Source organism: Fundulus heteroclitus, chromosome 16 (genome assembly GCF_011125445.2).
Source record: "Fundulus heteroclitus isolate FHET01 chromosome 16, MU-UCD_Fhet_4.1, whole genome shotgun sequence".
Classification (NCBI taxonomy): domain Eukaryota; kingdom Metazoa; phylum Chordata; class Actinopteri; order Cyprinodontiformes; family Fundulidae; genus Fundulus; species Fundulus heteroclitus.
In genome coordinates this window covers 23585061-23603533 of record NC_046376.1, presented here as the reverse complement: position 1 = coordinate 23603533, position 18473 = coordinate 23585061, and the positions used below count along the sequence as shown (strand labels likewise).

Below are 18473 nucleotides of genomic sequence, written 5' to 3'. Positions count from 1 at the left end.
CGATCTGTATAAAAATACAAACATTAATGAACTGCTCCACTGGTTTGCCAATACAGTTCAAATGGTGGATAACAGCGACAACATCCGGCTCAACTTTGATCCAAACTCTGATTATGGATCACATCGTTATCGAAATGACGAGAGAATATTGGATCCACTGCCTGCAGGGTACCAATACTACACAGTTGGTAACATTAATCGACCAACATCAAAACCTCTACCATCATATGTAGTTGATGCCCAGAGAGGGAGCACTGAATGGAACAAAGCCTGGATCATTTTTCGAGTCAGAGAAGAAAACCCCCGGATAATTGATCAAGTCTACATCACTCAGCATTATGACGGGCAATCAAGTTATGACCCAGATCATACATATGAAGTGAGTATGAACCTTTTAAGAGCTCTCAGGAGAGATGCCACTTATGACATGGAACCATCTAAATACAGCGTTGTGATCGATCCTTTTGGAAATACATCGTATGCTCCTTCCCAACAACATTCTTTCCCAAACAGGGAAGTGTTTGACCTTCATGCCACAGGTCACACACAACAAAAATGCTGCAAATGGACTTCATGTCAGATATCTGGTTGCATTGCTGGCATTATTATCATCATCATCATCATCATTGGTTTAGGGGTTTACTTTGGTCTGGAGAGAAAATAACCAAAGGAGAGTGAAAAAGCCCCCAAACACCAATGCCAAATTGGATTGGGTTCTGAACCAAAAAATGAATTGACCCAAATTTTGAATATCTCATGTTTAATGTACATTTATATAATAAAAAATACAGTTTTGTTGAGTCTGTGTTTATTAATCCATGCTGAGTTCAGTAGCCAAGTTGTGTTATTTTTAACTATGGTAACAGGGAGCTGTTAATAAGGTCAAGTCATAATGTTGAATTCAGTTTTAAGTGTCTGTAAGTATAAATAAAGAAAAACATGTTAAATGGGTTAATAGGGTGTTTTCTTTGTACTGTTAAAGTACCCGGATGCCATCATTTAAAGCTAAAGCTCTACAACAGGTGATTGTGTGCTCTGTTTAAGAAAGTTATTGTGTTACTGTTTACATGGTTTGCTTGAATAAATATAACGATTCAGTTAGTGTTCATGAAAATAAAAATCAGCTGATCAGCAGCAAAGCAATGTTTATTTACTGAAATCATTAAAATGGTTTGGAAATACAATGGCTTCACATTTCTTTTAAACGGACTGAAACAGACGCCTCATTTGGAAACTTCCATGGAATGGTAAAAAGGAAAGAAATAAAATAGGGTTAACATTTTTGAGAACAACACGTTAAATTAACTATTTGGAGTCAGTCAGCGGATGTTTGGCTGGCCGGCCAACAGCTACAGCAATTATACAAAGATGCAGTGATCTTAGAATACAGATCAACATGAAGATGCAATAAAATATATTTGAAATAGACCTTTGTTCATAACACTAGATAGCTTATCTACAAAGCAAGCCTATAGTTGCTGAGCTTTTGAATTTTAATAACCTCAAGTACTATCATGTTTTTCTGAAAACAGGAAGCCTTTTTTTTTTTTCAAACAAAGCTATTGGCCAATAGGCTGTAAGTTTCATTTTTCAGGAAATGGCAATCTGAAACAAAAAAAGAAAACTCCACTGCTCTCACAAACGTAAACCAACTACGGACATAACAGAAGCCGACTAATGCAGGTAAGCTCTCCTAATTTTAGATATGATGAAGAAAAGGGATTTATCCTCCACTGCAGCGAGTAATGCACAAATACAAATAGACATAAATAAAAAGACGTAAACACATGCGTTTTTTTTTCATCACAAGTTTTATATGAACCTAATTATAGACTACTTTGTCTTCCTTTTTGAAAGCTCCTCTTTTAATGGAGGCACACTCGTGTGCAAAGATAAATTTAGAATAAAATTGAGAAGATTTTAATTCACAATTTTTTGTCATTTCTGTTTATAAAAGATCTTTAGAGTTGTGTGGTTTAATCCAAATTTTTAATTTCTACTGGTTTAAGAGCAAGCTCAGAAATCACTTTAATCAAGTGAGCACTACAACATTCAATCCATGAATTTTGGCCATTTGGAGACTCTTCTGAGCCATATTTAGTGTTTTTATATCAACATTTTTTAAACTTTTTTATAGCTCTTGCAAGTTCTCCAGCAAACAAAGTGGTAGCACATCTTCCAACCAAAAAAAATTGTGATTAAATCTCTCTTGCCTCGGCAGTACAGCTAAACACGCAACTTTATCTATTCATCAAATAAACAGGAAGTTAACCCCGTTTGACTGTTTATACGGTCATAGTCAAAAAAACATATAACCTCAGTCAGCTCTAGGATCTTCACGTATTAATCTGCCCTTAAGTGTACAAAACCAAACACTTTAAACAAAGATGAGACCACAACAACAATGGAGGTATAAAATGTGTAAAGCCCTAGTTTTAAAATTGCATTCCTCTTTCTACTGTGTTTGCATTTAAATGTGAATAAAGTTTTTAATGTTTTCTTAGGGACCACCAGAGAGCAGGTCTTGATCTAAATAAAGGCATAAGGTGTGCATGAATCATTCAAGTGACTGACGTGAAAGACAGCATGCAGCTGTGCAGCATGAATGAATACTGAAATCTTTAAAATGTCTTTACAGGGATTGAAGATGTCGAGAAAACTCATTATCTGTGTGGCTGTGAGCGTCATTTTGACCTCAGTGTACGCCGCACGTAGAAGCCTGAACTCCATCAGTGATCTGACCAACTGTCCCCTCTCTGAGCGCACAAACATTATAGAGCTGCTTCACTGGTTTGCCAACAAAGTTTACATTCATGACCGCATCTGTCTTACCTTTGACCCGACCTCTGCTTACGGCTCGCATCATTATGGAAATTATGGAAATCTGCTGGATCCACTTCCTCGGGGGTACCAATACTACACTATTGGGAATATTTATGAAGAAGATTCAGAATCACTCCCGGACTACGTAAGAAATCCACGGAGGAGGAATATTAACCACAACAAAGCTCGGATCATAATTAGAGTCAACAAAGGCAACGCAGCACCTCGAGCTGGACAGACAATAGACCAAGTGTACATCACTCAGCACTATGACGGATCTGATGACTACGATCCAGACCACACATATAGAATCACGCCCAGCCTTTTACAGGCAGTCAGACGGAGAGGCATTGATGAACTCCAGCAGCTCGTCAGTAGCTCACAGAGAGAAAACCCATCTACTCATCTACACGGGATCCAACATTCAGTTCACCCCACAAGCTCAACTTAACCCAAGAACGAACAATGATTATGGTTTCCTGAAGAAAATCCTCTTAGCCATTCTTGTTATCTGTGTTATGGCTGTTGTTATTTTCTTAGAGGATAGGAATAATAGAAAATAAGAGAATATTTCCTGACACTACGCAAAACCATAAATGTGGCGTTTTGCCAATGGGAAAAACACCAAAATTCCCTCATTTGTAAAAACAAAAGTGTGCATAAGTTTAGCTTTTTTAAAATTTGACTGCCAAACAAATTTTTCTAACAAAATTAATCTATACATATTTTAAATAAATGTGCTGTACATGTGATTACTAGCTTTTCTGTATAATACAATCTGCACCGCTGCAAAATCTGCTACGCATTTCTAAAACATGCTTCACCCAAACTCTCCACTATTTCATCATGTTTTGCACTGTTCAGTTTTGAGAGACTTCTCTAAAGCGTGGTTGGAGGATTAGTAAAATTTGACCAAGTACTGACACTGTATTTGGAGAATCTACCAAGGCATACTTCATAAAATATTTCAATGTTGGTGTAACAAGGATAACAATGTGTATTTCTGTAATGGGCAGCACTCAAAAGGTCAGTACAAAAAAACACTCATAAAACCAGCTAAACCGTTTTATTAACATGCTTCTTTTAATACTGATTAGCAGCATCTATGGGGTTTAATGACACATTCAGGTTAATTAATTGTTCAATTGCTAAATGTCTAAAAAAACAATTACCCTTTAAATTTGCACAGAACAATCACTACAACTGTGTTATGTCTTACTTGGAAGAAAAAAAAAACTGAAAAAAAAAAAGACAGCAAACAGAGAATGGACCTGGAAAACAACTTGGACAACATGCAACTGTGATGATTAATGAAAATTACAAATAAGTAGTTTTATCGACAAACAAAATAAGGACTAAGTCAATGATAGAGGTAGCTTTGAAATGTAAATAAGGTAGATAACTGGGGCCATCATTTGACTTTTTTTTTTTTTTTTTTTTTTTTTTACAAGCTGGAGAAGAGATTGCAACCTATGAATCAGATCTGTATTATTTTTGCTTGTCCTAAGCCGTATATGCACTCCTAAATAGTATCGTAAGCCTATACTGCTCTTTAATAAAGTTGTTTTTGTACTCCTTTGCTTTGAATCCACGATGTCAAATAATGCTTAAGTGAACTGTTTGTTTAGTTTATGGCAAATTCTGAAAATAAATGCCATTGCTTTTTAATTGTGTATTTTGGATGCGTTTTTTCCCCATTTATATTAATACAATGACTATCATAGCAATTGAACTGTTAATTTTAAACTGTACAGTGATACATATTGAAATCCTTTATAATTTGCATAAAAGTATTTATCTTTATTTGGCTTCATAAAAATATAAAGGGTGTATAGGCACCAATCTGTTACCTTTTTAAATGAAACTCTTAAGTGTATACAGTTAATACATTTCCTGGGGGAAGATATTGCTATAAAACGTTTACTTCAGAAGCACCATTACATGAAAATTATTCAATACATAGAATATTTTAAAGTCAGGAAAATGTGAACAAAGTAAAAATACAAACAAGATTCTTTGTAGATTTTTACATTTACCTTACATACTTTACTTTATGAAGCACTTGGCTTGTGGGCATCTAAATATTAGCCTGATCCAATCACAAAGTGGTTTTATAGATACGGGATCATGAAATCTGAAAATATTAAACACTTAGTACAGGGTACAGCCAACAGTTAAAAGTACAGTATGGTACCTTGCTTTTTTAGTATTATTTGACAACGTCAGTGTTCCTGTTAGCATGTTATAGCTAACACCACAATAGCCGCACGGTGAGAGTGAGAATTAGAAAACCAGTTGCTGGTGTCACTGAGAATGCGGAATACAAACTACAACGTCCCATTTTACCGGATTTTACAAGGATTATTGCACAACTTTGGAAAGTAAATATTAAGACTTCAGCCATTCTTTAGGTTACAACTTTCATACAACGGTTTTTACAGGTTTTTTTTTCCCACAGACAAAAAAAATCAGCGGTTTACTATAGTTAAGTATAATTAGGTATAAGAAAGTACCTTAATAATATAGACTACAATATGGTTAAATAGATTTACTAAAATAATTTGGCTTTTTAAATTTCTTTAAAAGCAGTTGCACATTTTATGCATTTAACCTCATTTGGTACTTTGCTTTTTTTTTGTTTGAATGCTGTTGGACATTCAAACAACTGAATGTCCAACAGCTATTCTTTACTGGAGCCTGCCTTCCTTTTAAGCATCGCCTTGCTGTGTTTGCCCAGCTGATACATACTTAAGATAAACTAGGTCACAAATGTTTTACAGTATAATGAATAACTCCACCTTATCGCTCCATTGTTAAACAAATTGCATTGTGAGAAACCTTTTTTCAAAGGTCATAGTAAAAATAAAGTAAACCCACACATCAAGTTTGTTGTTTTTTTGGGGGTAAACTTAGCTTTTTAGAAAGTGTGACATTTGGAAATGGTGGCATCCTGGTTGTGTGGGTTTGTAAAACGTTGGAACGGCACTGGAATAGCAGAAGCTCATCCTCTCACATCCTGCAGTTTGTCTGGATATTTCCAATCACCCGCTTAAAATGGGTCATGTGTTGCATAAAGCTGCACTCACATCATTTAGGAAACACGTTTATAAAAACGGTATCAATATTTAGAGGTCATCAGGGAGTGATATTAAATATCGCTATAAATAGTCTTTACATCTCTTTCATAGCTGATAAAGTTGCTGGGGACTGTAAGGTCTGTTTACTATCAATGTCTGTAGCAGCATTATAAATGAAGGAGGTAGTGTTGTCATGATACCAATATTTTGGTATCGGTACAAGCATCTATTTTGATACTTTGATACTTTTTCCAAATAAAAAGAGAACACAAAAAATATTATTACTGAGTCAAACGTGCATGGAACGAGCCATAATTAGACGATTGTCAATGAGGAGATCAAAGTCATAATATTTCCACAATAAAGCGGTGATGATATGAGCGTAAAGTCGTGATATTACCAGAAAAAAAAGCTTCCATAACGAGAAGAAAGCTTTGATGTTATCAATATCTAATTGAGGTGATCAGCTCAAACTGCAGACACAGCCTGAGCCGAGCATTTGAACGCAGGGGAAAGACTGCTCTCTCTCTTCAAGCAGAGATTTATTTTAGTGCAACGACGATTCAGTGAAAAAACAATTAGATTAACATGCTGCTTTGTAGACCAGGGCAGGATCAGCGGCAGATTTGCTTTTGATTCATTTGAAACGTGGACACGCAGTGGAGCGGGTCTCCTTCGGCAGGCGGGCTGCAGGCAGCAGCAGCACTCACTGCTCGCTAAAAACAGTGAACTGCAGACCGATCAATGCTTTTACGTTTTCTCCCTTAAGTCTCCAACATCACAGAGAAAAGTGACTAGATTTGTCGCCAGTCACTTTTCTGAAAGCAAAAAGTCACTAGAGGAGTCTGAAAACTCAAAATCTAGCGACAAAGTTGCTGTTTTGGCAACAGTGTCTCCCTCTCTCCCCGACTTGCTCCTCATCCTCTCAGCGATGCCGCAAGTATTGGTCCCATCCAAATGCAGTACCCTAGTACCACATTAGTATTGGTATACCCAACAACCCTAGAAGGAGGAGATATTAAGACAAATCCTCTACTAAAACTCAAACACACAACGAACAGCTGCTCAAACGTTTAAAGTGACGTAATGGTGCCGCTCCTAGATAGCCCTCCGGCTGTTTTTTTTTTTCACAGTAAAATACATAAGAACTGCCTCTAGCATAAGGCTTAGTTCACTACTGTAAACATAGTTGTGGAAAATCACCGGTGTGGTTGAGTTTTGTTTTCAATGAAAGAGTAACTTAAGAAAAACAAATCACTACTCTCTCTGAAGCAACTAAACCACAGACTGACACATAAGACGGCTAAGATTGTCAGTCATTGATTGAAATGCATTGGTTTTACCTTAAGGCTGATATTTAAAGATGAAACATTTAAAGATGAAACACGGCTATAATTACACAACTTGCCAGAGTATTTTAGTGTTACACATAATTTACAGCCATTAATCTTAGTCTTTTAGTTAGTGACAATGATTTAAATTAATATTAATATTATTTAATATATAGTCATCTATGGTAAAAACGTAACATTCCTAGCCTTTTTTTTTTCTTTTGACTGGAAAGACCAAGCCCATATGTGTTACTTTGTTTGTTCATTGTCAAAGCAAAGTTTCCCCAAACTGGCTTTTAGATTCCTGATTCAAGTAGTAACAAGTTAAACCAGTTTCTGTCCTTATACAGTATATGAGTGATGTCTACAGCCTATAAAAAGGTGTATCAGTGAACTGCTACAACTGATTTAAACAAAAATGCTACAAACTTTGCAAAGCTTTCAAAGTGGAAATTTTGGTAAAAAAACTATTTACAATGTAGATACTATGAAAGTTAGCGGTAATATAGATAATAGGCCCCAATAGTCAAACATCAACTGTCTGACTGTTGGGGGAGCTCGACTCTGTCAAATTTAAACTAATATTAGACTGGTCAATATTAAAATAATTACAATAAAAAATGATACTGATTTATTTGTTTCATATTGCTTCTTGTTGAATCATCCTGTAAAATCGCTGACAAAAGCATGGATACAAGTATAACATATAAAATATAAAAACTAGAAATACAGAGCAAAGCAATGTCTATAAAACATAGGAAATTGAAAAGAGGTGCATGTTGGAGCCACTGCATACCAACTATATGTGAATTCATACCCGTCAGGGGAACATTTGCCTACCCCTCCTTCTGCCTTGCTTATTTGCATTGTTTCACCAGGCACAAGGTTTCAGCCTTTTACATCTTTACCTTCACAGCAGATTCATGTATAACATGGAGAATGTGACTGTTATGGGAATAATATTCTGAAGTCACTTTGGCCTCATGCCACTCGGACATGTGAGCACGGACACACTGATTGCAAGGCCAAATGCTGCATTAGCTACTGTGTGGCATGATGATTGCATAGGATAGACCGTCTTTGTTTTGTCTCATGCCAAGGCCACTATGGAGTATTAGGAAGAGCCGGAAGCGAGGAGGGGCAGAGACAGGGCAGACGCAGACTGCAGCGGGACCGTGGGGTGCGATTACTTTTCATCTCTGTGATCTCTGCTCTGTTTCTCAATAAAAGTGCAGGAACTTTATCACTCCACCGTTTCCTTATTCAATAACTTAAGGAAGTCAGTTATTGTTTAGAATTCCTTCCACAGTTACTAAACCAGATCAAACTTGCAAAGTGAAACAGGTCAATTATGTTATTTTTTGGATGATTTGGAGATATTGAACAACACATTTGATAAGTTCCTAGTTGAAGGACATAGATATTTGCTCTTAACACATACTACCATTAAGAAATGAAGTGGAGAATATAACTAAATGAAACTAATGTGACAAAGAGTGAATGCTAGTGATTTCTTATTCTGCATTTCCATTTACCTCTGAAGTCTGAGCTTGAATCTGGGGATGAGATTGAACTAAATCTGACCACGTTATAGTTGCAACCCAACAGCTTTTGATGCTTTTACTCATTAACTAGGCCAACACTGGTAGGATTATGACATGCTATAGTGATAGCCTGATATTACGAGCAATATATGCCAATAGCATCATATATCTTTTCACTACAGACATTAAAACAATAAAAAACATGTTCACAGACGAGGTTTGTAAAACTATCTGTGTCTGAAACTCAACCCTCCCTACAGTTTGAAAACAGAGTTTGATTTTCAGGTCGGGTTGCTTTCTTTCCTTCAAACTAAGTTTTTCTTTTCAATTCATAGCCCAGATGTTTTGAAATGTCTGGACTGGAATCAATATTGGGAAAATTAACTTAGTGAGTTGATAAACAGCTGGAGAAACACAGCTATTGGTCAACGTCTGAGCGCACACAGCTGGTGACATTAACCAAGAAACATCAAAAGCTCTACCATCTTATGCAGTTGCTGCCCACAGTGACATAGACTTTATAGACATTCACAATGCACATTTGAGAGAGATTTTGTTGCAAGGCTCAGAATAAAAACAGAAAAGAAATGAAAAAAACTTTATAAATATAAGTATTTGTCAAGTGGGACTACTGAAAAGAAAAGCTTGGCTCATATTTTGAGGCAGAGAAGGAAACAGAAATTACAATTTAGGAAGGCTCCAGGTCAAGTTGCATTCCAAAACACACACAGAAGGTCACTACCAACTTTTAGGTGAACCCAGGAGACGTCACTTTAAAAACACCCAAAGAGTTGCATATAGATTTCAAATGGGACACTTGGAAAATTAAGCTCATTTTCACTGCCAAGGACTCCTTGTGCCAACCGACAAAATATCACAACTTTCCTTAGTAAACAAAACACTTAGACAGGTTTACACTTCTTTGCCATCGTCGTCATTTCTTTAGGGATTGAGAGAAGAGAGAGCATACACCCAGACCACTTCTAAATACATGCAAATTTAGATCTGAAAAAATGTATTCAATAGACTTTGATTGGTAAAGTGCAATAGCATATCGTTTGAGTGAAGAAGGTGTTTTCTTGCTCCATTTAAGTTTAGGAAGCTGGATGCAATCAACCAAGCTAGATTTTGAATTATTTTAATAAATAGATGCAGTTTGTCTCCAAAGGAGAAATGCACTTAAACACTTAAACAGACTTTGCTCAGTTTCCTCAAGTGGACAAAGTATTCATTTAAAACATGTTTTATGGCTGTGTAATAAAGCCCTTTGAGTACAATGTATTTGTCAATAATCAACTGCTATAATTTGAGGCATGATAGGTGTTTATGATTATAACGTTATCATGTGGACACTTTTACTGTTGACAATGAAGGTTTTAGCCAACAAAGGTATGTGGGTTGATTTGTGTTTGGAAAAAAGAATATGCAGCAAAACTGTGAAATACTAAAAACCTATCTTAAAAAAAAGTTTATTTTGTTTTCTAAACACTGGTAACTTGGTAAAGATAAAGCGCAAACTGCGAAAAAAAATTAAAAAATAAAGTGCAATATTCTAAAAATAACTCAGCACTTTAAAGGCACATCGAGTTAAACCTGCTTGGATTCGGTCCAGTGGATGTTTGCTTATTGGATAACCAACTAATTAAATACATACGGTGTCATAAATGCATTTCCTCTCAGGTCACTAAAACAGCAGAATATGTAGCAGGTGAGCAGGCTTGAGTTCATCCAGGTATTATCTTGTTCCAAACATCAACAATACCAAAACATGGTACCGCTTAATTTCACGTGAATCGGTCCACATAAGTACCGACAGGATTCGGTCGGTGTCTCTACAAGTACCGAATTCGGTACCCAGGCCTCGCTTTCTTTACCTGACTCCGCCAGATAGATTTGCTCCGCATATCCATCTGGAAACCTTCCGTTGAAGTAATTTTGGGAAGGGGCGAAAATACTGGTTAGCTGATTGGCCTATGTTGGTGATAGACGGGCCAAATAAACCAATCAGATTCGTCGTCGCTCGTAACAGAGCAACGACGAAAACACAACCACAAGCCAAGCTACTCTTGCTGCTGCAGGTAAAGGCTCGTTAGCTCAGCAAAGAAATACTCTGTAATTCCGATAAAACTTGCTCGATAGCCACGCTAACGCTAGTTTCATCGGCTGAAGCCGCCATGTTCTTTAGACTGAACTGTTGCGCTTCTCGTTGCGTCACACCTCAACCCGCCTCAAAGCCAACGCTGATTGGACGTTCGTTTGGTGAACGGCTCCAAATTTTCTTTAACGGAGGGTAGCCAGACTGATCTGCGAGTGAAACCTTGAAAGCTCGCGAGATCAGGATGGTCTCACGAGGCTATCGCTTTCTGTCTCCAGAACATTCTTATCATGACGAGAGGACCTCGTTTCACAGGAACCTGCTGCTGAGACCAGCCATTCCCTGATGGCACAAGGTCGAAGAGAAGATTATCTGCTCGCACAAAGGGAGTGAAGACTCTACACAGGTGCATGAGCGCATAATGTCAGCTTTGTTCAACAACTTCTCAAAACAACCTATAAGTGAGCAAGGTCCACAGGTTTGGTGAGTTTTGCAACCTGAAGGCAAAACTCAGAAATGCTACATGACTCAAAATAATTAAAACCACTGATGGATGATGATGTCCAACAACATTTAAGAGATAATTTTTAAGCATATGGGGGAAATAAAACTACAAATGTTATGAAATCAGCTCATGCTGGGAGTTTTGAGTTTATGTTCATTCTATGAACCATTTATTTTCAACTAGTACTTGTGGAGAGTGAACTTGCACGCTACCTGTAAAATGCCCACGTGCCTTTAGCTGATAATAGATGTTTAAAATTCTTGAACAGGAAAAACGTTTAGGCTGAAACTAAACATACCTGGAAATGACAAACAACATGAAAGCAATCTTTTTATAGCTATTAAATTTCCTTTGCAGTATGATACACCAGCTGGTAAATTTACCGCGCATAAAGTTGCTCAGCTTTTGAATTTCAACAGCCTCGAGCAACAGATTAGCAACTTCTTCCAGCTGAATAAGGAAGATAATTTTTTTCGTGTAGATAATTGGCCCAACCTACTGTAACCGACCGGGCTTCATTCCCTGTAGTTTTGTTTCCACGGAGACAGCAACAGAGCCTTATACCAATCCCTCTCTCTCTCTCACACGCAGACATACACACGCACAGACACAGGTGAGCGATCGGGCAGGACCTGACTAATGCAGGTAAGCTATTTTAATTGATTACAAACTCAAAGACACAGATTTAGAGTTCGCTACAACAAACCCATAAATAGAAATATTTTAAACATAAAAACGTACATAATGCAATGCTATTGTTTTTCTGTAAAATTTCAGAATCAATCATCCCACTTTGGTAAAATCTCTGCTAGCAATATAAGCACACTTCCATGTGTATATAAAGGTTTGCGGGTGAATTTTTTTTTGAAGATCTATACGGTAATAAAGCTGAGATTTACTTTGGAGGCGTCATTCATTAGGTCTGTCAGTCAAGACAGAACAAGTTTACATATAAATCAAAGCACCTTATCAGAGCCTAACTAATTTGAATACAAAAAAGAAAAAAAAGAAAAACTTGTGGCCATTATTGAACCAATTTCATTCTTTACTTTAATTCTTTTTCACAGATGTTTGTTTTTTTACCCAAATCATTTTAACCAAATTTGGGTAAATCCTATAATATGCAATTTAGAATTATAAAGTACCAATATGTGTGTAAAATGTAAGTGGAGAAAAAAAAAAAAAAACACTAGGGCCCTACATATTTAAGTTACTTTCTGTAGAAAGTTCAAAATGTTTGACTCAAAAACCTTTTCCCTCGTCTTCAGGAAGTAGGAACAACAAGCCAAACCAGTTCAATGATTTTTAGTCCGATACCTGTTGCTTAAAAGTTGTGGCATTTTAAGATCAAACTGAAGATTAAATATTATACTACTTTGAGTTATTTACTGGATGCATCCTAATAAGCATGAATGGAGAAAGAAATAACTTGCAGCATGGATGAACACCACCACCTCTGAAATGTCTTCACAGGAACTGAAGATGTCTAGAAAATTACCAGGTTTCTGGGTACTCCTGCTCTTAAGCCTGACCTCAGCGTACGCGACACGGACACCGATACGGAAACTCAACTCCATCAGTGAGCTAAAAACCAATGTTCCTCAATCCAACATTTTAGAGCTGCTTCACTGGTTCGCCAATGAGCTTAACACTGACAATTGCAATGACATCCAGTTGACCTTTAACCCAGAGTTGGAATATGGTTCCCATTACTACAGCAATTTCAACGAGCTGTTGGTCAAATGTCCTTGGGGGTACAAATACTACACAGTTGGAAACCTTCACAGAGACTCATTACAACAGCTCCCTGCTTATGTACGTAATGCCAGGAGGAGAACCATTGGATGGGGCAGAGCTCGGATCGTATTTACAGCCAGGGGAAGCAACGGGAGGTGGACTATACGACAAGTCTACATCACACAGCATGTTGGCACGTCTGTACGTGATGGCACCGAATACGACCCTGAACACACATATGAGATCACTACCAACCTGTTACGACAGTTCAGAGCACTCTCCATCTTACAGATCCAACAAAGAGTCACCGCTGAAAACACTTCTGCTTTCCTACAAGTCTCCTCCAACTCTAATCAGAACGACTATGTATCTCAGTATAATCTAAGACCAGCTGCCCAGATAAGCAGCTTTGGATATACTTCTACTCATTCACAAGGATCCTACTACTCTCATCAGAACTACAGACCTCAGTACAATACAGCATCATCTGATGAAGGTGTTGTCCTTTGCATATTGGGTATTGCCCTGGCACTATTTTTCATTTTTGTCTTGATCTTCCTTGTTAAAAGTAAAATATGAGCAGCCATGTTCCCAGACACTGTGCAAGCCAGACAATATGGTGCTTTTAAATAGCAATGATAAAAAAAACAGTTAAAACGTAAAAATATGAAAATACAATATGTTTGATAAATGTACTTTTGATTGTAAAACTGTATTGTACTCTACTCCTCAACCTCATCAATCAGCGATATAAAATCTAACATTTAGATCTAATGCTGGGTCAATATGGGTGTGCCGGGCATTGTAATTGTTAATAGAAAAGCAAATTTGACAAGCTTTTATTGTACAAGGTTATGTAATGTTGAAAGTGTGTGTTTTTTGTTTTTTTTAACAATTTTTTTTTTTTTTTTTATAGATAGTGACTCTGGTGCTTCCCCCCTCCCAATGTAAACTGGATGCAATAAAGTGAAACAAACCAGCTGCGTCATCCTTTTTAAGTGTTCATGCTTTGTGCAATACTGCAAACAACCTTTGGCAAAAATATATTTGACCAAGAGCAGAAAACATATTTGCAATGATCTGCTTTACCAACAGTGCCTTGGAAAAGTAATCCTTCCAGCTGAACTTGTTAGCAGTTGGTCTTTGTCATACAACAACAGACTTCAACATACCCTACGGGGATTTTATGCAACAGGTTATCACAAAGTAGTGCCTAAATATGGCTTGAAAGGAGCAAGGAGAAAAAGGGTTAAAAAAACCCAACAACATCCTAACCTTTTAAAGTTCATGCCAGCACTGTTCAGTCCATCATCAGAGACCAAAAATGAACTTTTTGACCAACAATTGTGGTTGAAAACTGCTGCTCATTAACCTGAACAAAACATTCCCACTGTGAAGCATGGTGGTGGCAGCATCATGATGTGGGGATTATTTTATTCCAGCAGGGAAAGGTGAGCTGGTTAGATTTGATAAAGATAAATGGAGCAAAATGTAAAGCAATCCTGGGTGATGTTTTAGTATATTTTTGATAGCTCTTGATTAGGAAAATAGTAAAAATTTTAAGGACACCCATTTTATATCTGTTTTAGGTTTAAAATAGCACAAAAACAAAGGTTTTTAAAAAAGGATGGATACATTTTCATCTGTGGGACGTAAACATCCCAGGGAATTATGTGAAAAACTGAGAAAACAGTTTCCAACATAATAATAGAAGAAAAAAAAAGTTATATTGTGTCATTCTGCTGTGAAAATGCAGCGCAGTCACTCCATGGCCCCTCCCCCACCCCACCCACACAACCACAATCAGCTTAAACCTATCCTTTGTTATTATACCTGTATATGTAAAAATGTATTGGTTCTTCATCATTTTTAGCCAAAGTTATTAAAGAGCCATTGTGGAAGGTCCAAAGAGCCACTTGCAGTCCTAGAAGCCTGGTCTAGGAAATAAAATCATTGAGGTTTGTGGTTGTACTAAATATGAATAAGTTTAGCTACAATGAATACTTTTACAACGCATTGTACATTGTACTATGTGGTGTTTTATGGCCATGAAGATAACAAAAACCAATACATAGTCAAGTCACTTATACTTGACGAGATTCCATTCCTTCAGTTTCATTTACCAGAAAAATGAAACTTCTTTCTCTCTCGTCTCGCCCACACAGAGACAGAGAGAGAGCAAGAAGCAGCCACCTAATGCCGTCGGTAAGCTCTATTTTGTTCTAATAAAAAGATTTAAATATAGTATTAGATATAATTTGGTCTATTTAGGGATAGATTTATTTTATAAACATCTAATTATAAGTATGTTATGGGTTTCAAATCAAAGATGTAAAAGGACTAAACTACATTCTTGGTAACAGATCAAACTGACTCCCTGTTGCACTTAATATGGACAAGGTTATGGTACATTTCCTTTCTTGTTAAACCTTCCCTAAAACAGTGAATTATTAAATAGAGATCTTAAAAATTGTGATAACCTCCAAACATTAACAAAGTGGTCTTTAACATGCGGCACCAGAGCCACAAGTGGCTCTTTAGACCTTCCACAATGGGTCTTAAAAAAGTATAAACTGCTGATTTTAAATATGAATATAACAAAAGCAGGTTTTAGAAGTTTTTTCATCGAATCAATGCATTTAATTTCTACAAGAGAATGACATTAAAAGTACCAGTCTTATTTTTTAAAATCTATGTTTCTTGTCATTGGGTTGGGGACTATGTGTTTTTTAAGACATCATATTCAAACAACTGAAATTGCATAGAAAAAATATACATACACATTATTTTAAAACCTAAAAATGAAAATAAAATGGTGCTTCTTTATGACAACACATTGTCTACATTAGCTATTTTTCAAAAATCTTAAGTCATCCTTTGTCAAAAGATCATGTAAATGTGGGCAAATGTGGCTCTTTGGATTGTCGAGATTGCGACAGAAAATTATAAAAGTTATAGAAACAGAAAAACACCCCATTGTAAATACCGTGTTGTCATGAAATGTACACATTTGCTAAAAAAAAAAAAAAAAAAGGCTTCAAGTGCTTTTAATTGTTCTTTGGTATATTAAAAAAATGAAACATTTCAGTACTAAAAGCTTTGGACAGCAATGGGCAGCAGGAATGAGCACTAAAGCATTTAAAAATGTTGTTTCAGGGGTTGAAGATGTTGAAGAACATGAGAAGCGTCTATGTAGCGCTGCTCCTTACTCTGACCTCGCTGCACGCTGCACGGAGAAGTCTGAACTCCATCAATGACCTGATCACCTGCCTCCAGTCTGAGCAGACAAACATTTTAGAGCTGCTCCACTGGTTTGCTTGTGAAGTTGAAATTGATCGCAATAATGTCATCCGACTGACCTTTGATCCAAGCTCTGGTGATTATGGCTCCCATCGCTACAGGAATCTGGAGGGATTGCTTGAATCTCTCCCTTGGTGCTACCAGTACTACACGATTGGCAATATTCATCAACCCACATCAGCAACACTTCCATCATATGTAGTAAATTCCCCGAGGAGGAATATTTTGTGGAACAGCGCTCGAATCCTAATTGGAGTGAATGAAGGGGGGGCTGAAGCTGGAGAGATAATAGACCAAGTCTACATCACTCAGCATTATGACGCATCTGAAAACCAGGGGTCAAGCTATGATCCAGAACACACATACAGGATCACCACCAACTTTTTGAGGCAACTTAAGAAGTTATCAATTAATGAAATTCAGCATCTTGCTCAAAGTTCCCAAACTGGATCCTTGACAAACACCTCAGCGGCTCACTCTCAGAAAGTTCACTACCCTGAACAAGACACCCACATAGATATGAGGATAGTTGATTCCTCAACTGGCCCAGATGACTGTATAGAAAAATGTATGTCCATCTTTTGTTGCGTTTTATTTCTTTTAATTATTTTGGTTGTCTTTGGGTCTTACTTTGTTAATTCCTGGAAATAATGTGGAAAAAAGTGGAAATGAGGAACCTGTCACAATATTTCAAACAATACAAATAAGTGGTGCTTTTCAACGATAATAGTGACAAAGGTTGTTTTTTAATCCCATTTTTTGACATTTGATAATACATATTTGACATTTAAAAACAAATGTGAGTCAATTGTACAAAATGGATTTTACTGTACACATGAAAGCACATCTCTGCCTTACATCATGCAATAATGTGTATTCAGACAATACAGACAGTGGTGTATTATCATTGGTTTAACAAAGACAGGATATTTAAATTTAAATCAGCAATATATGTCTTTGACATTCATCATTTATCCTTTTGTAGTACTGAAATTAAATTAATATTTTATACTTCATTAGTTGAGTAGGTATTTTTATGAAGCCCAATGTCAATTAAATTAAGACACACTATGGTGAGAAACCTAATGTCTGTGTTAGCATTGCATGCTTTGCATAAAAAACACCTTGAACCTACACATAAATGATAATATTCCAGTCATTACTGTGTACCTGCCTCTTATTTCTGTGGTGTATGAAAACATACAGCGTCAAAGCAATAATTCTTTACCATTGCCTTTCTACTGATAACATAATTTGAACTCTAGTTAAGGCAGTCTTGAGCATCACAACATTGAGATTATATACAGCACATATATACCGATGCTAAGTTTCATAAAGTGCTAAAAAAAAAAAATCTTAAAAGCGTTAATGTTGTGCTATGATAAGCAGAAGCTGTCGGTGCAGATGACGATTCATTTATGTCAAACATGGGGCACAGCTTGCTTTGTCTTTTAGATAAAGGTAGTCAAGGCTTCTAGAATTAAAACCTTTCTAGGTTTTAATAGCTTATGCTTTGAAAAAAAACACTGATTTCTTTTCCTTTTATCATAATACTCCTATGGGGTAAAGGTCTTTAAGTCAGAGCCCCATAGTGAGTAGAGTTTGCATTGCAGCATGGTATAGTCTGAATGATGGCAAAAGGGAGAAAAAAAAGAAAAAAAAAATCAAAGAAAAATTATGGAGAACATTGTCAAAACTATAATAATCACATCATTTATGGTATGAGGAGGATGATTAACTGCACCATTATAACCTTTTTCTGGTAAAAGTAATTATATTATGTTGCACATAATTTTTGCTATAATTGTGCATATTAATAATGTAATATAGTGAAACCGTGGTATGGCAGTATCATTCGACTATTGGGTCATACCAGCCAATTCCCACTTCTGAGTAATTCTAATAATTAACTGGACCACTTGAGGTCCTACTTAGGCTTTGTGTGGAGCATTAAACATTCAGCTCAATATGGTTGACAAGAAAGTATGGAGAAAAATTAAATGATAAAGCCACTCCACAGCAAAAACTTACTTTGCCCTTCCATATTGCAGACCTTTTAAA

The 18473-nt window shown here is 36.6% G+C and overlaps 3 protein-coding genes and 1 long non-coding RNA gene across 8 annotated transcripts in view; 3 read left to right on the top strand and 1 right to left on the bottom strand.

Annotated features, from left to right (window-relative positions):
* LOC105933014 (septin-9) overlaps positions 1–18473 on the bottom strand; it is a 114345-nt gene that overhangs the window by 37405 nt on the left and 58467 nt on the right. The gene's annotated exons all lie outside the window — the stretch shown is intronic.
* LOC105933018 lies at positions 1177–4491 on the top strand. Of its 2 annotated transcripts, XR_002428735.2 has the most exons (3): positions 1177–1683; positions 2505–2546; positions 2639–4491. XR_002428735.2 is itself a non-coding variant. In XM_012872382.3 (2 exons), exons 1-2 carry the CDS (start codon positions 1678–1680, stop codon positions 3272–3274), a joined length of 642 nt encoding a protein of 213 aa, XP_012727836.2. In that variant the 5' UTR covers positions 1538–1677; the 3' UTR covers positions 3275–4491. The 2 variants fall into 2 exon arrangements, 1 of the variants encoding a protein (XP_012727836.2); XM_012872382.3 differs by lacking the exon at positions 2505–2546 and having other exon boundaries at positions 1538–1683.
* LOC105933017 lies at positions 11911–14115 on the top strand. The gene is made up of 2 exons (XM_012872380.3): positions 11911–12020; positions 12849–14115. Exons 1-2 carry the CDS (start codon positions 12015–12017, stop codon positions 13689–13691), a joined length of 849 nt encoding a protein of 282 aa, XP_012727834.2. The 5' UTR covers positions 11911–12014; the 3' UTR covers positions 13692–14115.
* LOC110369130 lies at positions 15271–17571 on the top strand. Its single transcript, XR_002428736.2, has 2 exons — positions 15271–15317; positions 16269–17571. It is a non-coding gene; the product is annotated as an uncharacterized LOC110369130 (long non-coding RNA).